We start from the raw sequence: 25810 nt of genomic DNA, 5'->3' as shown, positions 1-25810 counted from the left end.
CCACTGAGCTTTCGCCGGGATAGTACCCTGTGCTCCAAAGAGCAGACAGGGATTCAGGTGAGCACCCAATCCTATCCATGGACCGTACGTTTATCCTTCGCAATATCGGCGCAGTTGGGTTAAGATGGAGAGACGGTAAGAATTCGCAAGCTAGGCATCCAAATTAAAAACGGGGGCACTTGCTCGTGCTCTTCCCCTGAAATAGTTAGACCGGGGGATTCCAAAGCTAAAGCAGTATATTTTTTGGTGAACGATGTGCGACAAGTGATCGATTAACCCGCCATTTTGATTGCTTGGGAATTGAACTTGCAAAAGTGCCTTAGCAGAGTACATGTATATATATATAGACACTACTAACTACATGACATCGACGCATAAACTGATGATGAAGGGAATTAAATAAGCATAAGCACAGACATGTCTAGAACTCTCTTAGCACGCACTTTATTTACTGATTCAGTATATATGCTTCACTATCACTATGTGTGTAGCTCAATGATCAATTCGAGCTCCGATAAGGAAAACGAATCGTTTCCAATCATAATGCAATCATGTTACGGACACCAGTGAGCTGACAAGGGGTTACATCAAGTTGTACACCGACAATACTGCTAACCTGATCAAAAGCTCGCATGCACAAATGCACTAGGGAACACATGCACCGGCTAGCTTTACGTACATATTTCACCGAACTGATTTGAAAGCGCCCGGGATCTCTATACAATACCTTAAATTTACCATCCACAACATGAAGCCAGGACCCCGGCGTCTAGAATAGTACTCCCTCCGTTCCAAATTGTAGGTAGTTTTGCCTTTTCTAGGTTCAAAAATATTATTATGCATCTAGACATACGCTATATCTAAGTGCATAGCAAAAACTATGTACCTATAAAAACCAAAACGACATACAATTTAGAACGGAGTGAGTATATACGTGCAGGTAATTAACATCTAATCCTACTTTAGGCTACAGTGCCAATGAAAGTATAGCTAGACATTACATTTCAAGATGACGTGTCACCAAATTATTTATCATCACGAATTAAATGAGACTTTATTACACTTAATTATGAGGTTTGGAAGAGGACGATTTCTCTTGGAAATTTTAGGATTAACTAAATTCCAAGATTTGATCAAAATACCGATATGAAAATACTATTACTCATTCGAATGGTTAAGTAATTAGTCCATCTATGTTCCTTCAAATACAATTTGTGCACATGTAAGTATTGATCAACCAAATAGACACTAATGCAGCATATAATAAAAGGCATAAAAAGATGGAGGCTTCAGAAAATTCAGGGTACCAAGCCTAAAGAGAATGACCAAGGAAGGCATAGCAAAGGAAATTTCTTAGACAAGAGCCTGATCAGAAAAAAAAATGTTGTTAATTAATTCTTCCCATGTAATTTTTTCACTTCTTCAAGTGGGAAAAGGAACCTGACAATTTTATCTCTTTAAAGTCAATTAGACGCCACCTTAGCGCCAAGGTTTTTCTACACTGGCTTATTATTAAGAAATATTTATTTGTCAAAGATTTTATGAATGGTGAGTTTTCTCGTTTCATTTTCATATATCAACACGACATATTCCTTTGATTAAAATTAATACAGTTTAGTCCATGTATTGCAGGTACACCGGAGGAGATAGCTAGCAGCAGGTGCCTTGGTGTGAAGAGTACTGCCTTTGTGCCGAAAAATATACTAACACAAAATCGCCTTTGCACCAATTATTCAGATGTATAGCTAGTGCTATAGCACCTAGTAAATTATCTAAATCATACTAGCATTGGTGCTTTAAACAATTTTTCGTAGAAAATTTAGGAAGTGCTAGCTTGCATAGACATACTACTCTTAAATTGTTTCATTACGCAGACAGGACACATTGTCAATCGTATCGGAAATAAAATCAATTGGAAGTTCAAACCGACCCTTTTTGTTAGGATAAAATGTTGTCGTGGTTTTATCGCTGTTCACAAGAAAGAACATGAAACTAGTACTTATTTATTTGAGTATCACGTACCACGCCAACGCCATACACTCATCATAAATAAAAAATGTATTTTTAGTGCCATGTAAATGATGTAATAATTAGCTTGTATAGTGTGAGAAATACGCCTTGATATACTCCCATAATTTACCAATCGAAAAGAAAAGAACATTATAATTACTTGGCCAATGTAAAGATATCATATATTAAAAAAATATTTTGTTTTAGAAAATAGAGTACATAGTGCAAGACTAAGCTAGTTTACTGTAATGCTCTTCTAATGGATACCAAAAGAATGTGATTGAGATCTTAGAGCTCCTATATTGCATACTGCTTGCACTGTGTGATTGTGCAATGTTGTTAATCATACACACAGAATACAGCATCGGATAGAAGCAAACATATATATGTGCAGGTAATTTGGCAACAAACGACATATTAATTTCATGTAAATTTCAGACAAGTAATAAAGAAACAATTTGATCAGTCTCCATGTCAAATATACCTTATCAAATAGTATACCCCATGCACCGAGTTTAATTAATTAATCCCTGTGAACAATAGTGTGGAAAAGTAGAAAAGTGGCGCTATGGACACAATGCAGGCACACCTTTGAGTTCAAAACCAAATGGCAGAAAAGGGGTTAACCAAAGAGCAACTTTAACTTAAGACTCCTACCTGTGACCATCATGAGCTAGCAGTGTTGCCTCTACAGTTGATGAAGAATATAGCAGTTGATGAACAGGCCGGCGGGTTGACCATCTCCTGTTCCTCCTCCCTAGCTAGCATTTGCTCAAACTTAAGCATGTGTCTGGAACATGCCATCTTGATTAGAACATTGCTGGCCAAGCATCCGTAACATTACAGGCCACTGCCATTACCGCCGCCGGTCGATGACGAATGGAATCCAGGAATGTTCATGGGCCAACTAGAACCGCCATTGCCGCCACCGTCGCCACCACTGCTACCGGCATTCCCATGAATCCCATCCCAGACACCCTGTGATCCGTGGCGTAGAGCCGCCATGTACTGCCTCTGTAAGCTCATGTCCTGTCCTTTACTGCCCTCTACCTTCATTGATCCTTCCTGCCTTGCCGTCGTAGCACTGGTCTGCCCTAACGTGAACGCCGCCGCCGCAGCTGAGCCGCTGCCTCCACGGTTATTACCATCCAAACCCAGCTGGTACATCGCCGGCGGCGGAAGCTCCAGTATTCCTCCTCCTGTCAAGAACGGGAACTGCTGCTGTGGCTGCTGCTGCACTCTCCACTGCTCCAGCGATGCACCGATGGTGGCACCGCCGCCGCTCGCCACCGGGAACTGATCCACCGTGTCCATGTGCTGCATCCCGAGCGGCGGCAGGCCGGCGGAGAAGGCTAGCCCTAGGTTGGGCCCTGGCTGGTGCATCGTGCCCAAGAACGGCAGGTGGTGTGAGAACGAGCCGAGACTCGGTGGGATGATCGCACCGGTGGCGCCCGGGGTGGACGACGGCGTAGATGATGATGGACCAGCGAGTTGCCTGGCCGACGAGTACGGCTTCGAGGAGGATGACCCGCCGGAGGACTTGGACGAGCGCTTGTTGCGGCGGCAGCCTCCGCCGACGGGGACGTTGCGGAGGGAGCCGCCGCGCGTCCAGTAGCGGCGGCACGCCTTGCAGAAGTGGCGGGGCTGGGAGAGGGAGTAGTTGTTGTAGTAGCAGAATTTGGTGTTGGTGGAGTCGCAGCGCGGGCACTTGAGCGCCTGCTCCGGCTGCGGCATCCGCGCCAGCCGCGCGCGCTCCGCCATCGAGTTGGGCCGCGCTTGCGCGGCCACGGCGGCACTGGCCGTCGACGAGCTGCTCGGTAAGCCACTGTTATCGGGACCCGCCGCCGTGGCAGCCGCAGGACCCACGGGCAGCAGCGGTGCATCGCCTCCTCCCGCGCTCGCTCTCGGCTGCTGGCCTTGCTGCTACACGCATACACACACGCGCATGTTACAGATCAATGAAAAGAGAAGGAAAAGGAAGAGAGAATTGTCTATGAATATTCATCGAGAGATGAGAATATCGTATCGATCTTTGAGCCAAATTCCTTTGCCTTATGAAGAAGAACATGTGTATGTTTGGACGGATCAAGATTCAAGGCAAGTTAGATGACCTTAGACACACAGAGGGAGATGGAGAGGGAAGCTCATGCAGTACCTGGTTATTCCAATTAGGTGGATCTAGGTAAGCCGGCACTGAAGGGAACACCATGGAGGCCGGCCAGTTAGTGCTGCGGAGATATATTTCTCTCTCTTCACTCTTCTAGCTAGCTTTCCGGCTGCTTTGAATTCTGATGTTTTCTTTATAATTTGCACTTTCTTTGCTGCGGATTTGTGTTTGGAAAGAAAAGGAAGCAGGCGAGGAAGAAAGAGGTGGAGGAGTCCTCTGGCAAGCTCGGAGGTGGTGGAGAATCACATCCGGCAGTTGAAGGAGAGAAGACAGCAATGAGATGAGATAGATAGAGAGAGAGGATGGAGGAGGAGAGAGAAAGAGAAAGCTGGGAAAGAGAAAGGAAGGGCAAAAGCATGAATTTATCTTCTCCTTTTATGAGTATGGCGTCTTTTATATTTCTAGTCTTTGCTTTCCTCTGTGGGGCCTACTTGACCAGAATGTGTGTGTGAGAGAAATTAAAGTTTCCTTCATGGTTAAGACTGACCTGATTCAGCAGTATGCTAAGCAGAAGAGAATTGGAAGCAAGCAATAATAAGATCCTAAGGTAGTTGGTGGAGCCGTGTGGAGGTACAGAGAGGGAGCTAGAAGGCGTGAACTGTTGTGGTGTTAGTACGTAGGGTGTTAGCAACTTGGCAACCACTGAGTGCTCACTAAAGAGAGATGGGAGGATCCCTAATTTATTCTGAAACCCTAACACTCTAGCCATAAGTAGCTCTAGCTACTTGTTAAGAATTGGAAATATTTGCATCCAACTTTTAAAGATACTTGTGTGTTAGTAGCATGTATGCCGCATGCATGTTGATTAATGCAAGGATCGATGTAGATATGCTGATGGATACTATACATAGGAGTAGAACGGCTTCCACGGCACGAGTCAGACCGTACCTCAGGATTTGAACAAATTCCCTTTTCTACAAAAAATTGTTTTTCTACGGGTCCTCTCCACTGACAGTTTTATAAATGTTTCAGCGAAAGCAGTAACTAAATGTTTTTTTATAAGTAAATGTTACTCCCTCCGTACCAAATTACTATTTATTTTAGATTTTCTAGATACATAATTTTTCTATGCATTTAAATAAATATATATTGTTCCTAGATACGTATGAAATGCTTACCTATAGATTAAAAAATTAAAATGAATAATAATTCAGAAGGAAGGGAGTAGCTTTTTTTTTTCCCTCTCTCTTTGACAGGGTTCGCGGAAGACACGCATTGTTCACCTACAGTCGTACAGTACTCCTAACACAAACCATGCTACCGATGCTAATGCGTGTGTACGTACTTCTAAAAGTCTGGACATTGGCGATGAGTCTAAGAGTCTTAACTTTATTTGTGGTGGGTTGACCGTACACTCATAACACTGATTATATAGCTTGTGGCCACCATGCTAAAAGGTTGTGCTTTTAAATATCTACTAGATGCTTAGGGGCTCTGGATTTTGCATACGCGTGTCCTGTGAAAGAAAAGGAGAGGAAAAAGGATGCATGGAAATTACGCTTTCTGTCCATAAATGTAATCACTTCTAAGAATTTTGGTGCAGAATATAGAGGAATAAAAATGATTTTAGGACTCCCACAATCTATTGTTAAGATTACAGAGATGCAATTAACGCCTGCCTTTTCAGCTAACAATAACAAAGATTAAATCACTGATGAGAGAGGGGAGGATTATGTGTATAAGTGCTTACATTTGTAGACAAATTTTAAATACTAAAAATGCTTACATTTGTGGACCAAAGGAGTAAATTAGTTCTTCGTTCCACGAAAAATGACAAGAGGGGGGAAAGTATGTTATATTCCATGCATTAGGCACCAACAATGTTTAAATTATTTAGTAGTGTTCACGCTTGCAAAAACTTTAACAGTTAACTGATCCATCAGTCATGTATGTCACTTTGTACGACAGAGTGATGGTGAAACGTCAACCTAATTGGATTCTATTATGTGATCATTTTGCTCCATCATGGTGTGACGACAATTCATTCTATTTTATAAATGCACTGATATTTTCCATTTCAATCGGAGTCGGTACTGCCGTACTGGGCTACTAGCATTTCCAGGGATAAAAAAGACCCAGCAGTGTTTTCCATGCGAATGTAATAACCGATGTAATGTAAAGTGCAATTCCATGAAAAAGTTCACTTGTCAATCGAAGAGAAACATCTGCACCACTCGCCTGTATGTTTCCAATCAGTAGCGAGCAGAGTTCCATATCGTGGTGGCTTTTTGCATACGCCTGCTGCCTGCACCGGATGAGTGGATATAGGTGGATCACAAGCCCAGTGCCCAGACTAGGGCTCAGCTCCTCGATCGGCTCTTTTGGCCGCGCGCGCACCAGGAAGGCGATCGAGACCAGTGATAGGCCACCTGCGCGCCGCGACGCGACGGTCACGACGGGGCTCGATCTCGATGGAAAAGCTCGACGAAACATGCATGATGCATGACCGGCCGGCCGTATGCGCGCGTGAGCGAACCCGGCCAACAAGCAACATGTATCTGAGGCGACATCGCTGTGGCGCCTAGCGGCGGTGCTGCCGGGCCGGCGGTCCGACCACCGTGGCCGCGCGCGCGCGTGCCCCGGCCGGCATGTCCTTGGCTATATTTACATGTAGCCTAGCTACCTTCCACGTACATGCATGCGTGGTACGATGTTGTCTTGGTGTCAGAGACGACGTCACGACGGGGAGCCTTCCATATGAGCTGCGTCCAATCCCTGGATCGGATTGGACTCTCCCGCTCTGTCGTCGCGTGGCGAGTGACAGCAGATGGCGGACACGCCGTAGGCATGCAGGTGCTCTTGTGCCGGGAGCCCGTGAATCGCGGCGTAGAATAGCCGCCGGCCGGCCGGGGGCTTGGGCACTGGGCAGCCACACCTCAGGCGGCCCATGCCAGCTCGGCGTGTACCGGCCGGCCACCGGGGAGATAACGATTCCGGCCGTAGCAAGTAGACAGACCCCCTAAGACCACTGCTGCTATCGAGAGGGGGGAGACATGGTAGCATGGTGGGCGTATGATCCAGCTAGCATAGGCCCCTGGTCCCCTCCATTATTATTTGTTAATTTCCACGAGATCCTCTCATCTCCCCTTGAGCTTTCCTGGACCCTACGTATCCGCAGGCAAAGCGTAAAGGCGACGCGGCTAAAGTCGCAGCAGGGAATATCCATGGGGATGGGGCTCGCGCGCTATTTTACTGTTGCCGCGCAGCGGCACGTACAGGCCAAGAAAACAACGGGTTTTGTTTGTGCGATCAGGATGCGTGGGGCAGATCATGCCGGCTGGAAGCAAGAGTGCTTTGGTGCCTGGTGGGGTGCGCGACTCCTCGTTGGGTTAACCTGCTGCGGATTCTGCACGGAATAAAAGCCGTGTTTGCCTCCGCATTTCAGATGGTCTGTCAGAGCAGCAGCTAAAGCTGTGTCTTCCTTCCTTCCTTCCTTCCTTCTCCGTCTCACGGACACTTCTGGAGGATCAAATCCAGTTTTTAGCTTGACGCGGGTACACAGCAGCTAATCTTAGCAGAGATTCTACGCTAACTTGTGCTCCTGCGTCGGTCCGATGTGCAGTGCAGGTTGGTGCGACAACATTTTGACTGCAAGAGGCGCGGCGATGGAATCTAGGTAGGTTACGAGGGTGCAGATCTGAAGGGGCCCAAGCGTCCCCGTCGGTGAGGTTCTTCTCCGGATCGCCGGAAAAGCAAGGACGGCGAGATAGCAACGCCGTGCCTTTCGCGTATCGCCGCAGCACCGACCGCGCCCCGTCGTAACCGAAACCGCATAACCCCGTCTTCCTTTACGATGTGGCAATGGGCCCGATGTTGATAAACTCAGATCAGAGCCCAATAATGCACCGTACGTAACTAGAAAAATGAGGCCCAACTCAGCAGCATAGGCCTTTCTGGCCACCAGTTCGGTCGTGCTTGCTTGGTTGGTGGGCGCGTGGGCGCGGCCAGCATCCATTTGGCCCAGCAGTTCTGGCTCTTGATGATACTGGGCTCCAAAATGGCCCAGCTCGTGTAGTATTGCGAAATTTGGAACCACCAAGTAGCAGCCCTGTCGAAAATGGAAATAGGCAAGAACCTTCACCTTGCCTCGGTCAAACTCTGGCGGCGTGTGAAACGGGATCGAACGCAACACCGGCGAAGCAACGCATCACCCACCAGTCACCCGGGATCCGACGACACGAGATGGCAATTCTCCGGCCTCCAGAACCTTCCGGCACTCTCTAGAACCCCACCCTCACAAACGGAGCTGCCGGAATTAGCATCCACGAACGGGTCCAAGTTCCCCACGACGCGGCCGTTCCCACACCGCCGCCGTCCCGATCGCATCCGACGGGCCCAACGCGCCGGAACGTTCGAGAACCCCTGTCCTGGCCGCACAAACCTTTAAATCCCGGCCCAGGTCGCCTCCCCCCTCTCGTCCACCGATTCCTCTGTTCCCCTCTCTCGTCCTCCAGGTGCTCTGACCCCGCAACTCGACGACTAGGAGGAAGTAGATTTTTTTTTTCCCGCCCCGACGAGAACGTCGCCATGGCCGGGAAGGGAGACGGGCCAGCTATCGGGATCGACCTCGGCACGACCTACTCGTGCGTCGGGGTCTGGCAGCATGACCGCGTCGAGATCATCGCCAACGACCAGGGCAACCGCACCACGCCGTCGTACGTCGCGTTCACCGACTCCGAGAGGCTCATCGGCGACGCCGCCAAGAACCAGGTCGCCATGAACCCCATCAATACCGTCTTCGGTAAGTACAGCGCCATCGATCTATCTTGTTGAGTTGTTAGGCGTACGTGTTTTTTTTATCTTGTTTGTTCGATCCGTTCAAATTGACGTGGGGTGCGGGATCTCAGACTTTGCGTGGTTCGATCTGTTGCAGATGCCAAGCGGCTCATCGGCCGGCGCTTCTCGGATGCGTCGGTGCAGAGCGACATCAAGCTGTGGCCTTTCAAGGTGGTCCCGGGCTCCGCCGAGAAGCCCATGATCGGGGTGCAGTTCAGGGGCGAGGAGAAGCAGTTCTCGGCCGAGGAGATCTCCTCCATGATCCTCAACAAGATGAAGGAGACGGCCGAGCAATACCTCGGCAGCACCGTCAAGAACGCCGTCGTCACCGTCCCAGCCTACTTCAACGACTCCCAGCGCCAGGCCACCAAGGATGCCGGCGTCATCTCCGGCCTCAACGTCATGCGCATCATCAACGAGCCCACCGCCGCGGCCATCGCCTACGGCCTCGACAAGAAGTCGAGCAGCGACGGCGAGAAGAACGTCCTCATCTTCGACCTCGGCGGCGGCACCTTTGACGTCTCTCTCCTCACCATCGAGGAGGGCATCTTCGAGGTCAAGGCCACGGCCGGCGACACCCACCTGGGAGGCGAGGACTTCGACAACCGCCTCGTGAACCACTTCGTGCAGGAGTTCAAGAGGAAGAACAAGAAGGACATCAGCGGCAACCCCAGGGCGCTCCGGCGGCTCAGGACGGCCTGCGAGAGGGCCAAGAGGACGCTCTCCTCCACCGCGCAGACCACCATCGAGATCGACTCCCTCTACGAGGGCATCGACTTCTACACGACCATCACCCGCGCCCGGTTCGAGGAGCTCAACATGGACCTGTTCCGCAAGTGCATGGAGCCCGTGGAGAAGTGTCTCCGCGACGCCAAGATGGACAAGAGCAGCGTGCACGACGTCGTGCTCGTGGGCGGCTCCACGCGCATCCCCCGCGTGCAGCAGCTGCTCCAGGACTTCTTCAACGGCAAGGAGCTCTGCAAGAGCATCAACCCCGACGAGGCCGTCGCGTACGGCGCCGCCGTCCAGGCCGCCATCCTCACCGGCGAGGGCAACGAGAAGGTGCAGGACCTGCTCCTGCTCGACGTCTCGCCGCTCTCGCTCGGCCTGGAGACGGCCGGGGGCGTCATGACCGTGCTCATCCCGAGGAACACCACCATCCCGACCAAGAAGGAGCAGGTCTTCTCCACCTACTCCGACAACCAGCCCGGCGTGCTCATCCAGGTGTACGAGGGTGAGAGGGCCCGGACCAAGGACAACAACCTGCTCGGCAAGTTCGAGCTCTCCGGCATCCCTCCGGCGCCCAGGGGCGTTCCCCAGATCACCGTGTGCTTCGACATGGACGCCAACGGCATCCTGAACGTGTCGGCAGAGGACAAGACCACCGGCCAGAAGAACAAGATCACAATCACCAACGACAAGGGCCGGTTGAGCAAGGAGGAGATCGAGAAGATGGTGCAGGAGGCCGAGAAGTACAAGGCCGAGGACGAGGAGCACAAGAAGAAGGTGGACGCCAAGAATTCGCTCGAGAACTACGCCTACAACATGCGCAACACCATCAGGGACGACAAGATCGCGTCCAAGCTCCCGGAGGCCGACAAGAAGAAGATCGACGAAGCCATCGAGGGGGCCATCACCTGGCTGGACAACAACCAGCTCGCCGAGGTTGACGAGTTTGAGGACAAGATGAAGGAGCTGGAGGGCATCTGCAACCCCATCATCGCCAAGATGTACCAGGGCGCCGCTGGCCCTGACATGGCCGGTGGCATGGCTGAGGATGCTCCGGCGGCCGGCGGCAGTGGTGCCGGACCCAAGATCGAGGAAGTCGACTAAATGAGGAGATTTTGATCGCTAGTTCTGCTCTAGAATAATCTGCCGCTGATTACACAGTGGATCTTGTACTCTTCCTGCAATTTTTGGTTTCGGCCATACATAGGGCCCTAGTTTATGTTAAGTTGATTTGGAACAATGGTTATAAATAGTGATTAGTAGATAACACTTCTTTTATTCCCTGCCTCGATTGGATTGTTCTGCATCGTCTTCGAATCTTATTGGCCTTTGGCAACGTACGGCAGGTAGTGTCGAACTAGGATTGCACAAAATCCTCTCAGCTGTTCTCCTTCCGTTTCAAATTGTAGGTTATTTTCACATTTTAAATTGTAGATTATTTTAATTTTTCTAGATATATGATTTTTGCTAGATATACATTATATCTAGATACATAGCAAAATTTATCTATCAATTTGGAACGGAGGGAATAATAATAAGGATTCTGAAACTTAAGAATAGGAGCACCGGATCTTATTCAACTGAGGTGGACAATAATGATATTCCGTCGAACGTCTGTAGTGTAATACAGTACCGAGGAGCTATCAATCATTCAGGCTGAAAAAAAATCTGAATATAAAAGGGTTTTCACTGTAACTGTAACGATTCATATATTAATTCAATCTGATATTGGAAAGTTTGCTGCTCCAAGTTCAAATGTCATAGTCCAAAAGTATACCAACTTAAAACCATACCTTCGACCATAAAAGACAAATACAGGAATCTGAATATATGATCTTGTTCCTCACTTATTCAGATTGTGGCAAGTTGGCTGTCACCCTAAACCGCTATAATAACTCATAAAAGATGAGAACAGGAATCTGAATATATTTGTTCCTTACTGATTCAGATTGTGGCAAGTGGGTTGTCACCCTAAACCGCTGTAGCTCTTCACGCTCTGCAGAACTTCGTCCTCTAACTCAACCTGCTTGAAGGGTTTGTGAATTGTTGACACCGCCGGCTGTAGCTCTTCCTAAAGTTTGATGATGAAGGGTTTGAGCCTTGGATGGAGTCATTGCAACCTGCATTCAGATGCATAGGGCGACAAATGATTCGTAATGAATGTGTTGCTAAGTTTGAGAGAGCAAAGATAGAATTACGAAGTGAACTTCAGAGTCTTAACTCTCACATTTGCTTCACATCTGATCTTTGGACATCAAACCAAAAGTTGGGATATATTTGCGTGATAGCTCACTATATTGGCCCTGATTTTGTTTTGAAGAAAAGGATAATTGCATTTAAGGATCTGAAGTATCCACATACGGGTGTAGCTATTGAGGAAGCCATTACAGCTGTTCTGACAGATTATGGTATCAAAGAGAAGATGTTTACCATCACACTCGACAATGCAGCAAATAACAAGGCAGCTTGTGATCTTTTGCAAGAAAGTGGAAAGTCTGACATGTTATTTGGTGGTGAGCATCTTCTTGTTAGATGTTGTGCTCATATACTCAACATTCTTGTCCAAGATGGTATGAACATTGTTAGCGTTGTGATAGAGTTGATAAGAGACCTGATTAGGCACATTAACTCATCACCATCGCGTATCCAGGATTTCAATGAGATAGCTCAAAGGGAATGTCTTGCTGCAAAGGCTGGTTTAGTCCTTGATGTTCCCAACCGTTGGAACTCAACCCATGCCATGATTATGGAGGCAGTAAAGTACAAGATCGTCTTGAAGCGATATGCCCAAGCAAATTAGCAACCATTTCCAACTGAAGATGAGTTTAGCAAAGTTGAGTATATTAGTGAGTTTTTTGGAGTTTTTGAAGAAACTACCAGGGCGTTCTCAGCTAATAGATACGCTACTTCCCACATGTTCCTGGATAATGTGCTTTGTATCCATCAAACTCTAAATAGTCCAGAATGGTACAAGGATGAGGTTATCGCAAATTTGGCAAAAGCAATGGAGAGGAAATTTGATAAGTATTGGAATGGAAATTACAATATGGTCCTTGTTATTTGCAGCATACTTGATCCAAGAACAAAAGTTGACTTCTTAGACTTATTTTATGAGAAGGTGTGCAGGAACTTTATTGACATTGACTTGAGCAAAAATCAGGCTAAAGAGTAGCTTCGCCTGTATTTCAGGAAGCATGAAGAGGTTATTAGACAAAATGATACAAATGTAGTATCACAAACTGGTGCGTCCAGGAGCATAGTGAACCGTTCTCCGGTGCTAGTTCTTGGAAAAAGAAGACTAGAACAAGAATTTGCTGAATATAGGCATCAGAGGAGGGGGACTTGGATTGAAAAATCAGAACTTGATGCATATCTAGATGAACCACCAGTGAGAACAGATGAAAATTTTGAAATTCTGACTTGGTGGAAGACAAACTCCAACAAGTACCCTGTGCTGTCAGCGATGGCACGCGATTTCTTAGCAATTCCACTCAGCACCGTTTCTTCTGAATCAGCATTCAGCTTGAGTGGTCGGATTCTTAGTGACAATCGAAGCTCAATGACACCAGAAACTCTTGAAGCTTTGGTCTGTTGCAAAGATTGGATGTACAAGTATCCCACCAATGAAGTTAATTTTTACTAACTGAGGTTTCTGAGCTGAGCTGCATCCAGATTTTTTCTTTTGAACATATTAGTATGTTACTAAGACAGTTATATCTTTGCAACTTGTTTACTGCATATACATGTACTGATGTCTCCAGTATGCCTCTTTGCATCTGCAGCCACCTGAGATAATGATGCCTCTTTGAGTTCGAAGAAGCTCAAATGACTCTTAAAGGTACCCACACAATGTCCTCTGTGCTAACTCTTCATATAGTTAGCAGTCTGCTACTTGTTTGTTACTCTGTCCATTTTTGTGATGACAGCATCTTAGAGCAACTCCAACCCAACTCCTACTTTAGATCTTAATCCTACTGTAGCATTGTTTGTATGCATCTTGCAATTTTTTTATCCATATTTTTCTCCATAGTCCAATACTCAGTGCCATAATTTGTTACACTATACAAGCTGTAAACATGTCATGTTAAATGCTCATGCACCACCACTTGGCACCAAGCTGTAAACATTTCCATGCTGTATCTATGTGAGCAGCTCAGCATAGTTCTGCTCATCAATCTGTGAAAATTACAAGTTTCTGCTTCTGCTGGTATGCTCTGTTCCATATGGTGGAACATAAGGCCTAGATATTCTTAAAAGACAGTTGCATTCTTTGCAGGTCCTTGTCATACATGTCTGGTGCTGCCTGCAGCTGTTGCTGTGGCTGCTGATTCTGGTACCAAGAAGCACATATCCCTTCCATGTTGAATTGGCTCTCTGCCTGCATGGCTATGGTTGTTTCAGCAAAGGTTCCATGGAGCAAGTCAGGCCACTTAAGTTCCTCTACTAAGTGAGCTCTTGAATCTTTTTCTTATCCGACATCTGTCCATGGGAACACACTGTTCTCCAGAATTGAGCTTGTGCTCTGTGGTTCAAATCCCAAACTGTTGCTTCCTCTGCTCCCAGTACTCTCTAAGGCGATTGCTTTTAGACGTTCCTGACAATGTTGACATGGTTATCTTCCCCAATTATGTGAGTTGCAGAAGTAACATCTTTGTTGAAGTTGAATATTGTGACATGCTTCACATATGATTATTACAGCATTGAGAGTACCATTATTCATAGATGATTGTTAAGATTGTTGTATTGTATCTTTCACTGTATAATCCTATTCTGTATACAGATGGTAGCTGGGAAACCATTGGGAAGAAGTCAAAGAAACCAGGGCGAGCAGCTAGAAGACAGTGGGTTTTGATTGGGCATGGCTTCTGAAGTGTCTATTATGTAGATCAAGAGACTTGTTTTGTTTTTTTAACTGTAGCTTAAGACACTTGTTTTTTTAGCTGTAGCTCTGGAAAAATAAATTAATAGCATGCAACTGCCATGGGTACCCATTTTTATGAGGCGGGGTGGGGCAGGATGATTAATTTATTTTTGGGGTGGGGTTGGGGCGGGTGATTAACATTAGCTGCTGCGGGTAGGGGTGGGTGAGGGGCGGGTACACCCCCACTAGCAGGGCTAGCAACAAAGTGCCTTTATAGCAAGAGAAGCAAACCATATCAATATACTACTGATACATTAATGTTTGACATAGAATTATTGGCTGACCATTTGTCCAATGTAAACAAACATATTACTGCCCCGTTTTAGTAAAAATACTTTGAGAGAAAAATTGCCCTCCGGCCCTCAATACAAGGCAGCGAGCTTGATGAGAAAATGATCTCAAAACCATTGAACCTAGAGGAACTTGTCTCGCCCAAGTCGCTGCAGATGGTAATTGATGGTCTTTGCGGCGTTCTTTGGCTTCCCTTTCTGCAATTACGTCACAAGCAGGCATTAGCAGCTGAAGGATTGCTGAGAAAGCGTAAGAATGCAAAACACTAAACAAGGATGTAGATCATAACCTGGGTCTGAGTGCACATAACCAAGAGATCCTTCTGCCTCACGCACTTGTCATCTTCCTGTTTGTTTAAGGCCAGGCAGTTGAGGAAGGCCACCATTTCTACCATGCAAGGCTTTGCAACAGCACCAAACTTCTTTGGGTTTATGTACAAAGCACCAGCCTTCCGACCCATTCTGCTGCTTCACCTTCATATATGTCATCAATTTGTGTGATTAGCTCAAGAGCAAATAATGCAAATAGCCCTAAAACCCACCAGGCCAATACAGTAATAATTCAAAAGGGGGAACAAATCAACATGGGGGATGAAATGTTTGAACAAATACAAGGGCAAAAGTTGAACGAATGGTGTTTACTAGCCAACATCACGTATTATCCAGTATAAAGCATACTGGTTTGAACAGCAGAAAGCAATCAAAGCATTAGGGCTATGTGATTCTCACTAGATAGACCATTTCTATGAGGTACAGCAACTTTCAATCAACAGAACAATTGAAGACGAACACGAGCATGAAACTGAACAATAGCACACAAGCCTCGATACGGTTAGGTGAGACTAATATCCTTCGCAGAAGCATTCGGTCGAACAGGTTGCAGGCGTCTGCAAAGCTGTCCCATCCCAACAGGCGGAAAGTCGGAAACACCTCCACGGCGCGGAAGCAGCAGCCGATCTGCGGTGAGGAGGAACGCCCCGGCGCAGAGGCGGACTCATGGCTTACGGCAGGCCAAGGCTGACAGACGGGTGGGATCTAAAGAGTGGCAGCCGCCGGTGGGTGGGGGTTTCTTACCGCGGCGGGGCGAAGCACCGGTCCGGAGGGGTAAGCCTTGACGGAGAAAGGGAGCGGGAGATGAGGGGATGGAGGCGTACCTCGAGAAATGAGACGCCGACGAGCGATGGGGGCGCGGCCGCCGCGTCGACGGGGTTGGGGCCTTGGGGGGGACTGCGGAGGCGGCGCTCTTGAGATCGGACGAGCAGTTTCTGGAAAGCGGGGTCCAGTTGAGCTTTTTTAAGTGGCTTGAGATAAGTGGGCTTATTTGAGAAGAGTCCGGCTATGTTGAGGCCCATGAAGGCCATCGTATGAACAAAAAGGCCCATGTTCAGGCGTCAGGAGGCAAAAACACCAGTTAGCACACTGCACACCTTTCTGGTGCAAAACTGTTACAGCGCCTTTGCAGAAATTTTACACAAATTTCGCCAAATCAAAAAACGCATGAACCGAATAGTTTGGCATCAAAGAGAGGGCAGGGTAGGTCCTGCAAACCCTGGAACTGCTGAATTGTAAACTCTGAATATCATTGGTTGTTGCAATCCATGGAACAGATGAAACAGCAAGAGTACATGTATGATCTCAATCACTTTTGCGTTGAGCTTTCCAGTTGCAAGTATACAACACACCTCTATGCCTACTGCCGCAACAATCAGAACGATTCCATCAACACTTTGACCTCTGAACACTACCCCAAAAAAACTATAAAAACTGGCTACCATGTAAAATGAGTGTTATTTACACTGTTTAGGCCTGAAGTTATCAGGTTCCAAAAGTTTCAACAACAACTTCTCTAGCTTGGCCGAGCCTTTGCTCGGCCTGAGAACAAAGGACCTCCCAGAGAATGTACACGGATCTTTCCCGTCTACAGAGCTACCCAAGCACCATCCACCCGGGGTGAAGCGGTCAGGTGCTCGCCCCAACAGCTTGGCGTCGATCATATCCAGGGCCGAATTGTCATTAGCGAAGGAGTGCGCAAATGGCGCCCCGCTGTTCGCCATTGAGTCGAAATGCTCTGTTGTGAGATTGACAGGGTGCGTCCGAGGGGGGTTATCCCACGCCATGAAACGCAGATCACTGTTGATGGTGGTGTTCTGGTAGTACTCTGAGTTGCAGATCACTGTGTGGAAGTAGCCTTCTGAAGATGAGAGGAAGTTGGTGAAATACATTAGTAATGTGCGAGGAAGGTTGTCCCATCCCAATAGGCAAAACTCCAGGAATGATCGGCTAAGTACAACCCAAGATGAACCTGCATCAAGAGCATAAAGTCTTCCTTAGAAATGATCGGCTAAGTACAACTCAAGAAGAAGAAGAAGAAGAGCATTGGGTGATTCAGAATAGAAAGGATTCGACACAACTAAAAAATTTGATCAATATCCACATCATCAATACACCTTTTTTCCCCTCAACTACAAACTAAGTACCAGGCAGAGCACTGATGATGTCAGGTGCCAAAAATTGTGGTGAAACCGTGATTGGGCAAGCAATCAACATCATAATGATCATCAGGCAGCATTCCAACAGTCTTAACCAACATATTACACCAGCATCATAATGATCATAAGGCACAGAGGCAGCATCTTATCCCCGAAAGGTCATTTGGTGGAGGATTTTTCTACCAGCCTGACTCCATGCAGCTATTTCCTTTTAGAAGTGTTTAGACTTTAGAGGTACCATATTATATGTGAGACATAATGGGTGTTTCTATTATCAAAGCACTCCACAACCAAATAATAACTTCACTGTGAAAATTAGACAGACCTACAACTGATAGTTTATCTAATATATGCCATCCAATCCATATTGTATAATAGATGGAACACAATCTATCACTAGTTTGCTTGATAAGATTCTACTTGAGGGCACAAAAAGACAACCAGGAAACACTGCAACAATGAAGACTTTCCTGCTACAGGGCATTGGAACAGGCCATTTGATCAGTCAAACAGGGATTCAGTACAGACAGCAGACAGTACCTACAAATATTTTGAAAGCAGATGGCAGACTCCTTTTCTCCTTTGTTGTTATAACCTCAGTTTTATTTGGGACCTGCAATGCTGGATCTACAATAATTGGTCTTGCCCTTTGATACCTGCACATGCAACCCGAGAATCACAATAAAGAACAAAAAAAGTGGTTAAGAATTTGGAGCCATAAATGAACAGAGAAAGAATATGCTTACTCTTTCCAACCAATATTGCTTGTGTGCTCAATAAAATTCAGATCTCTTGGAATATATGAGAAGATATGAAGGATGTCTGAAACATATAAAGGCAACCACATGAACATTAGTAACTTAGGTAGACAGAATCAGTTATTTCAGTGGAGCACTTCAAAACGTATTGTACTACAAACCAAAATGTTAGGTACATGTTAGTGATTTTGGAACAATTCAACAGATATCTTAAGGAATTTAAGTAAGTCCAGAAGCTTGAACAAGTTTCCTTTTAGCAACAGTCCTTCAATGTCAAAAAAGTATTATTACTAATATATGAAACCCAGCATTTACAGTTATTGATTTGATGAAGGGAAAGGCTTTAACTTAAAATAATCCATGCGTGATGATTATTATGTAGCCTACTGCTTAGGTTACGCATTAAGATGGATTTTAAGCTTGGCCCAGCTGTTTGACTCTCTGGCTTTTGCCAAGAATTGTAGGAGCATGTTTTAGAACCAAACTGCTGCCCTCTGTTATGGTGTATCAGTTGATTTGCTTGACATAGTCCTAAGCACTGTCGCAGGGTTATAAGAGAAGGTATTAAGCAAGCATTGAGGCTCACAGAAGTGTTTATGTTAACCATAGAAAACTGAATCTTATGCTATTAAATCTGTTTGTTAGATATTTCCAGGATTCAGGAGTAGCTTATGTTCAGTTTATCTGTTTGTATTTAGTATTTACGCTGTCTGGATAAACAATTTGCATGGGAATTGGCAAAGCAGGCAAGCCCAACACAGTCCGTATTTATGCTATCTCTCTAGTCTGAACTTGGTTCTCAATAATCTGGGCCTCATTAAATGAGGAATCATAAGCACTACTATTCAATACCCCACAATAAACTGACCAGATGAAGCTATACAATTCAAAACCTGTCCCCTTGGCACCTTGCAGAGATACTACGTTTGAAGCCACTAGCACGAAATAAATTGGAACAGAGCATACACAAGCAGCTAACAGCTGGTGAAACAGGTAGGAAACTCAAACAAAAAAAAAATAAAGTGTGGACTGTAGTTCACAAAGAAACCGCATGACTCAAAAGTTTCCTAAATGAAATGAAGAGACAGCCTCCTCCGACTAGAGTTTGCTATATAACCTGAAAACACTAAACTCCTCTAACTAGAATTTACTATATAGCAAGCACAGTGGCAAGAAGAATTCAATATCATGTAACAATTTTCTTTCTTGGGACAGCACATATAACAATTTTTTTGGTGCTCAAAGATATGAAATTACCATCACACGATATGACAAGAACTTGACACCATACTCTAAATCAAATGACATTACAAAATTACTATAAGGTAACTAAACTGGGCCATTTTTTAGACACACAATCCGTAGTCTATGGCATCTAAAACGGGTGATACATCCAATTTAGCATGATGCTACGATGTTGTATGCCGAAACATAAATGCATTCATAGTTTGCAATTGATAGAACAATCTTGTGAGCTGAATTTTACCATCTTGGGGCATGAGCGGGTAATCGGAGGCGCTGAGGTTGATGAACCAGCTCCAGCCCTCGAACTCCCTGAGCAGCACGGCGGCGGCGTGGAGCGTGGCGGCGAGCTCGGTTGGCCCCCTCCGCGAGACGGCGCCCCACTCCCCCGCGAGCGCCACCCGCACGTTCCCGTACCGGCGCGGCGCCTCCTGGGCGCGCACGAAGGCCTCGAGATCCGCGCGGTCGCCCTCCCCGGCCACCCCAACGAGGTAGCAGTTCCAAGGGTGGTAGAGCGCCCGCAGCAGCCTCCGGATCCGCGGCCCGTCCCCGGGCCCCGCGCCCGTGATGAGGTACGCCAGCCTCGGCGGCGGCTCGGGCGGCCTCCGGTGCCGCTGCTGCTGCTGCTGCCACCCCGGCGCCGAGGACGACACGGGCGACGGCGAGGAGCGCGCCGCGCCGAGCGCCGCGTAGAGGATGGGGAGCGAGAGGAGCGGGAGCGCGAGGAGCAGAGCGCGCATCCACCGGAGGCGGTGCGCCGGCGGCTGCTTCCTCATGGGTCCGTGTCGGGCCGCGCCTCGCCCCGGGGACTAGAGCTCCCGCGGCATTCGCTCGGGGGCCGGGCGGTTGCTGGGCGCTCGGTGGCTGGTGGAGACAGACGGACAGAAGGCGAGATGTAGGTGAGGTGTGGCCGCAGCAGCGGCGTTTCGTGCAAGGAAATCGGGCGGGCGGTGCGCAGGCTGTACGGGCGCAGCGTGTGCCGTGTCCTAATTATTGCCGGCCGGCCGCTGCCTCACTGGAGGGAGTCCTTCCAAAGTCCAAACTCCGGAGCCCAAAGCGAGGGCCATTGCCCATTGAACTCACCGACTCAGACAAACAGAGACACAGAGTTAGCAAGGCGAATTGCTTCGTTCATAGTTAATCTGGGTGTTCTCACTCGCAAAAACCGCGTAGACAACAATGCCGATCTCCGATGGCTACCACTACCAGAAGCTTGCGGGGCACGCGTCTGGTGTAGAGACTACGGTCCAACCAAGGCTGATGGCGAAAGAGTTTGATGCGGTCCAACCAAGGCTGATCGCGATCAGTTGCAACAGATGCCTATCCTTGATCTTGATCAGTTGTTGAGCTACGTACCTGGCACTGTCGCTGTGCCAGCAGTAGGCCAACATAGACCGCATTGGCCCGTGATCTGCCGGCTGCTGCCGTACGACGCAGAACGGGGACCTCTGCGCAGCGACACGGAATCACGGATCGTCTCCATCCACGCTCTACGGCGCGTGGACCGGTTTGCTTAGGCGTACGGCCGGCCCGGCCCGGCAGCGCTGTATTTTTTTTACGGAGCAAGTGGGGCGTGACCGCGTGACAGGATGCGTTAACTGCAAGCAAAAAAGCTCGCCCAGGTCAAATGCAACAGTCTCGTTGCCAGTGATGTCCGTACTGCTACGCGACTAAAACACTCCTTGTTGGCCGTGCCCGGAAATTCGTCATCAAAAGCGGCGACCTGATCATAAACTCCTCCATCTTCCTATGCTTTTCACCAAACCTATTCACTCATTCATTCAGAGGTCATCTCAAGAGAAAATGAGAGAGAAAACAAAAGCTATTGAATTTGTACTACGATTTCTGGCGACTTTATATTGTGGCCTGTAATAGAGTGGTTCCAATCCAACAGAAAGATCCAGTGGGCATGTGGTGTCACTCCAAGATGCTGGAAGGAGATGACAATGATTTCGGCCATGATGATGATACATCAAGTCATGTACCGGCGCTACCAAGATAAAGGTTATTAGCCTTTGATCAAGTGGAGCCCACGCCATTATTTGTGCAGCCTGAGTAGCTAATAGTTTTTGTTATCTGATGAACTGTCAGGTGTGGGTGACATGAGAAGTCTTTATATGCTAGCCTTATCCAGCCTGAATGCAAAGTTCTCTTCCTCCTCTCTTGTTAGGCTAGCTTTTCTCGTGTCGTGTAGGATCACTGTGCCAATTAATTTTTTGTTCCGCTCATGTGAAGCTGAAAGCGTGCAGGGACAGCAACTCAGTGAAGTTATTTTATCCTGTTGCCATCGGTGCAGGCGCAGTGGGTAGATGGGCAGAAACTAGAGTATTTTCCCCGGCCAATGCGGTTTAGGGGTATTTGGTTCTTTAGCACCTCCTAAAATTCCTATCACATCGAATATTTGAATATTAATTAGAAGTATTAAATATAGATTAATTATAAAATTAATTGTACAAGTGGAGACTAATTTGCGAGACGAATCTATTAAGTTTAATTAGTCCATGATTTGATAATATGGTGCTACAGTAAATATGTGCTAATGATGGATTAATTAGTCTTAATAGATTTATCTCGTGAATTAGCCTCCATCTATATAATTACTTTTATAATTATGTCATGTTTAGTCCTCCTAATTAACGTTCGAATATTCGATGCGGGTATCTTGTCGTCAGTGCTGTTGCGCTTGTGAACCTGTAACGCTGATCTCCATCAGCCAGGACAAAATAGAACTCCAAAAGCAAGGAAGGCATGGATTTGATGTAACACATTCGTCCATGAAAGACGAAAAGAAATAGGAGATACCACAGAACCGCTCAAATAGAATCTCCAGCTACTTCTTGCTTAGAACTGCAGCAGAATTTGTTGCATTCAGATGCATGGAACGATCAAGCTCCTGCAGCCCAGAGACTGTCGATTCTAAGATATACGGAGTAGTGGCGATTGCCTGCAGCATGCTCATCCAGATATAGATGTCGTCTCATCCGGTTGAAGGGCGAAGGCATGCCCAAATGAGGCAACTGTGCGCTGATCCAAGCAAAATGTATGTATCATGGAGTAGTCTGCAGTCTGCACATAGGAAATGTTGGCAAAATCCAAGTTGGCTGCTGTAGCTTTTGTGGCAAGAAAAGACAAAGTTCGGCCTTCCGCTCTCGAGTGGGCTGGTTATGGGCCGGAGCGTGCTAAGGTGCGCCTCCTCAAGGCCCATCTAGAGGGAGGCCCAAATGGATGTTCGCTGACTTCTTTTTGTCCATCCGATTGACTCCTCAAGCCCCGTTTCTCTTCTTTCGAAGGAAAAGAAAATCTTAGTATTTCTCTTTTTTATTCTTTTTATTTTTTTAAAGACATCGTCTACCACTGAAAAAATATTAGTCTAATATGAGTATCCATATTGTGTCAAAGACTCCAACCATGGTAAACGGGTTCCGTAAAAAAGAACCTAACCAAGCTCACACCGGTAGAAAGCTCACCTTTAGTCCCGGTTGGTAGGAGTCAAATCTCCCGAAAATCCATCCGGGATAAAGCAATTGAGAAAAAAATGAGGGTTTTTAGTCCCGGGTCGCTCAACCGGGACCAAAGACACCCTTTAGTCCCGATTGGTAAAACTAATCGGGACAAAAGGAGTTTTCAAAAAAATTAAACAAAAAGCACCGACGGGCGGAGGCCCGCTTCGGCTCCCACGCTGCCGGCTTCCGCCGCCCGTGCGCTGCCCGCGCCAGCTCCGCCGCCCGCGCCCACCCCCGCGCCGCCGCCATCGAGCCCCCGTGCCGCCCACATCGACCCTCCACCCCGCCGGCCTCCTCCCTGCCGGCCGCACTGCGCCGCTCCTTCCCGGCCTCCTCCCTGCCAGCGGCTCCTCCCCGCGCCTCCCAAACTGCCTCGCCTCTGCCGCCGGCCGCCGCCCCACCTCCTCTCGCGCCGCCCCACCTCTACTCGCGCCGCCGCCTGCCAGCCCCACGCTGCCACTCACACCGGCCCCGCGTCGCACCCTACCCTCGCCCCGCTGTCGCTCCTCACTGCTAGGAAGGGGCGAGCAAAGGGGGAAGGAAAGGAGCCGCAGAACGGGAGGTGCTGGGAGAGGAAGAGAGAGAGGGGAGGGGAAGGAGGAGAAGGACGAGAGGGAAAGAGTAGGAGAAGGAGGAGAGGGAGAGGAGAACTGTGCGTGAGGGGGAGGCGTCTGTGGTAGAGAAGATAAAGGAGAAGGAACGGGAGAAGAAAAAATTAAAGGAGGGAGAGAGAGGAGAAATTAATGTGGGGAAGGGGGGTGCGTGGGAGGGCATTTTATCCCGATTGGAGTTTCCAACCGGGACAAACCCACCTGTCCCGTTGATAATTTTGTCTCGGTTGGAGTTTCCAACCGGGACTAATCCTTTTGTCCCGGTTGGTATCCAACCGGGACAAAAGGGTTGCGCTCCCGCTGCGATATTTCTAGCCATTTTAACCGGTACAAAAGGGCGGTCTTTAGTCTTGGTTGTAACACCAACCGGGACTAAAGCTCTCCCCCCGCGGTGACCTTCGGGGGCACATTTTTGACCTGGGACTAAAGCTACTTTTGTCATGGGTCAAATATTAATCAGGACAAAAGAGGTGGATGGAAGGTCAGTTCTCTAGTACAATCTAGTATTTGGAAGTGTAATGAATGTTTTCAATGGGGAAGTTACCCATGACTTCTATTCTAGGCAGAGCTATACTATATTTTTCCTTTACAAAAATATAGTACAAACATATACGTTCACATACAGTGGTAGAGCCAGCACGGGGGAGGCTCAAGCCTCTCCTACCCACCTAAAAACAATGGAGGCCCCCTTGACCCCCTCCATTTTTTAGGAGAAATGAGGAAGAAGAAGAGGGAGAAAGAAGAAGAGCTCCCTATTGACCATGACTGGCTCCGTCACTGTTCACATATACAGGTACGCTTGTCCTTGTGAAGCATACGTTGTCTAGTACCGGAAAAAAATTGTACATATTTCGGAGACCTAAATCCTAAGTGGATAGGTTCCACCAAAAGTCAGCTAACCAACAAATCTTAATATGTAATATGGTATTTGTTTGAAAGTGAAATGGAGTTTTTTCAAAGGGTAAATTCCCCGTGATTTTCATTTTAGACAGAACTACACTGCATTTGAAATTGTCCCGAACGGGAGAATAGTCTACACAGTCTTGATAAGAAAAAAAAAAAGAAAAGGTCGGGAAAGTTTACCGGAATGCCACGCCTTTGAGGCTTTGACGGATTAAAAGAGTTAGAAACGTGGCGAATGAGTGGCTATCCGTCGTCCTACCACCTTCCCTTTCTCGCAAGCTCTGTCTAATTGTCTCGCGATGATGATCCATCTATCTGCCCATTAGCCCTACGTTAGGGTCAAACCTGCTCATCAGGTGCGGTACAAATCGTTTTAGTAGAAAACGACCTCCACCTCCGAAAAAGCCAGAAAATGACGCCGGTTTGTCGCCGGACGGGCATCATTGGTCACCCCGCAAAGAGCGGTATTGTACTTGAGAAGCCCAATCCGGTGGAGAGACTAGCGTGGCGCGCCACGTCCCTCTCGGTGAATTTCGATAGGACGCAGCTTTCAGCTCGACGTCGTCCAATCCAATCCTCTCGGACTCCGGCCGCCCTCACGGCGAGGCGAAAGCAAGAGGCCAAGAGCCGGTCTCTCCTCGAGATTCAAGACGGTGCTCGCTTGGCCTGGCCCTGCCTTGATGCTCCCCGTTCTGGCTCTGGCCATTTCCGCAAATCGCTCGCACTCGGACACGGTGCCGTGCTGGTGGTGGTATGTGCATGCTGCTGTGTCCCAGCAACGTGATCTAAACCACTTCTTTTACCTTTCTAAGCCGCTTGCGTGCAGCACCAACTCGTCGTACCTGACGTCCTGACGAAGCCAACACGCCGACGCCAAGCGCCGAGCAAACAGCGTTAGGGGGCGTTTCGTTACTTTTGCTCATTTTTAGCACGTGTCACATCGAATATTTAGATACTAATTAGTAGTATTTAACGTAGACTATTTATAAAACTCATACATTAAAGTGGAGGCTAATGGACAAGACGGATATGATAGCCTATTAAGCCCTAATTTAATACTCTTGTAAAATATGACCGAAACGAGAGCATGACACACAACATTACATTAAATTCATCACTGAATAAGTTTCAGTAGTTCCAAAATTCTACGATACGCTATATAATATATGCATCTTTTTTCAAGTCAAGCTTCGGTGATAGGATGCTCAGTGTACCTCCAATGGCTCCGCTAGTTCCCAGGCTTGGGGGCTAAGCGTGAATCACTATATAGAATATCTCCAGTGGCTCAACTGGCTTCCAAGCTCGGGATTGAGTGCCAAAAACTACTCGACGTGGCTCCTACGGCTCACCAGACGCATAGTTTGGGGGCTTGATGGCCACAAAACTACTCAGATGATGACTGGCCATGAAA

The 25810-nt window shown here is 47.6% G+C and overlaps 4 protein-coding genes across 5 annotated transcripts; 1 reads left to right on the top strand and 3 right to left on the bottom strand.

The window, feature by feature from the left end:
- Nucleotides 1-2453: 2453 nt before the first annotated feature.
- On the bottom strand, nucleotides 2454-4513 carry LOC101763380 (dof zinc finger protein DOF3.6). Of its 2 annotated transcripts, none has more exons than XM_004984680.3 (2): nucleotides 4166-4513; nucleotides 2454-3933 (listed from the first exon to the last, which is right to left on the bottom strand). In XM_004984680.3, the coding sequence occupies exons 1-2, from the start codon at nucleotides 4217-4219 to the stop codon at nucleotides 2851-2853; spliced, it is 1137 nt and encodes a 378-aa protein (XP_004984737.1). In that variant the 5' UTR covers nucleotides 4220-4513; the 3' UTR covers nucleotides 2454-2850. The 2 variants fall into 2 exon arrangements, with proteins under 2 accessions (XP_004984737.1, XP_004984738.1); XM_004984681.3 differs by having other exon boundaries at nucleotides 2454-3930.
- A 4069-nt stretch (nucleotides 4514-8582) lies between these two features.
- On the top strand, nucleotides 8583-10960 carry LOC101764060 (probable mediator of RNA polymerase II transcription subunit 37c). Its single transcript, XM_004984682.2, has 2 exons — nucleotides 8583-8918; nucleotides 9051-10960. The coding sequence occupies exons 1-2, from the start codon at nucleotides 8705-8707 to the stop codon at nucleotides 10784-10786; spliced, it is 1950 nt and encodes a 649-aa protein (XP_004984739.1). The 5' UTR covers nucleotides 8583-8704; the 3' UTR covers nucleotides 10787-10960.
- Nucleotides 10961-14817: 3857 nt separating this feature from the next.
- Nucleotides 14818-16192, bottom strand: LOC101764464. The gene is made up of 3 exons (XM_004984683.4): nucleotides 16048-16192; nucleotides 15184-15367; nucleotides 14818-15091 (listed from the first exon to the last, which is right to left on the bottom strand). The coding sequence occupies exons 2-3, from the start codon at nucleotides 15352-15354 to the stop codon at nucleotides 15017-15019; spliced, it is 246 nt and encodes an 81-aa protein (XP_004984740.1). The 5' UTR covers nucleotides 15355-15367; nucleotides 16048-16192; the 3' UTR covers nucleotides 14818-15016.
- Nucleotides 16193-16449: 257 nt separating this feature from the next.
- Nucleotides 16450-20363, bottom strand: LOC101764871 (beta-glucuronosyltransferase GlcAT14B). Its single transcript, XM_004984684.4, has 4 exons — nucleotides 19627-20363; nucleotides 18129-18204; nucleotides 17923-18038; nucleotides 16450-17195 (listed from the first exon to the last, which is right to left on the bottom strand). Exons 1-4 carry the CDS (start codon nucleotides 20156-20158, stop codon nucleotides 16681-16683), a joined length of 1239 nt encoding a protein of 412 aa, XP_004984741.1. The 5' UTR covers nucleotides 20159-20363; the 3' UTR covers nucleotides 16450-16680.
- Between the last annotated feature and the right edge of the window lie 5447 nt (nucleotides 20364-25810).

Source organism: Setaria italica, chromosome IX (assembly GCF_000263155.2).
Source record: "Setaria italica strain Yugu1 chromosome IX, Setaria_italica_v2.0, whole genome shotgun sequence".
In the NCBI taxonomy this organism is placed as follows: domain Eukaryota; kingdom Viridiplantae; phylum Streptophyta; class Magnoliopsida; order Poales; family Poaceae; genus Setaria; species Setaria italica.
The sequence above is the reverse complement of the archived record's forward strand: the minus strand, read 5'-3'. Positions and strand labels throughout refer to the sequence as shown.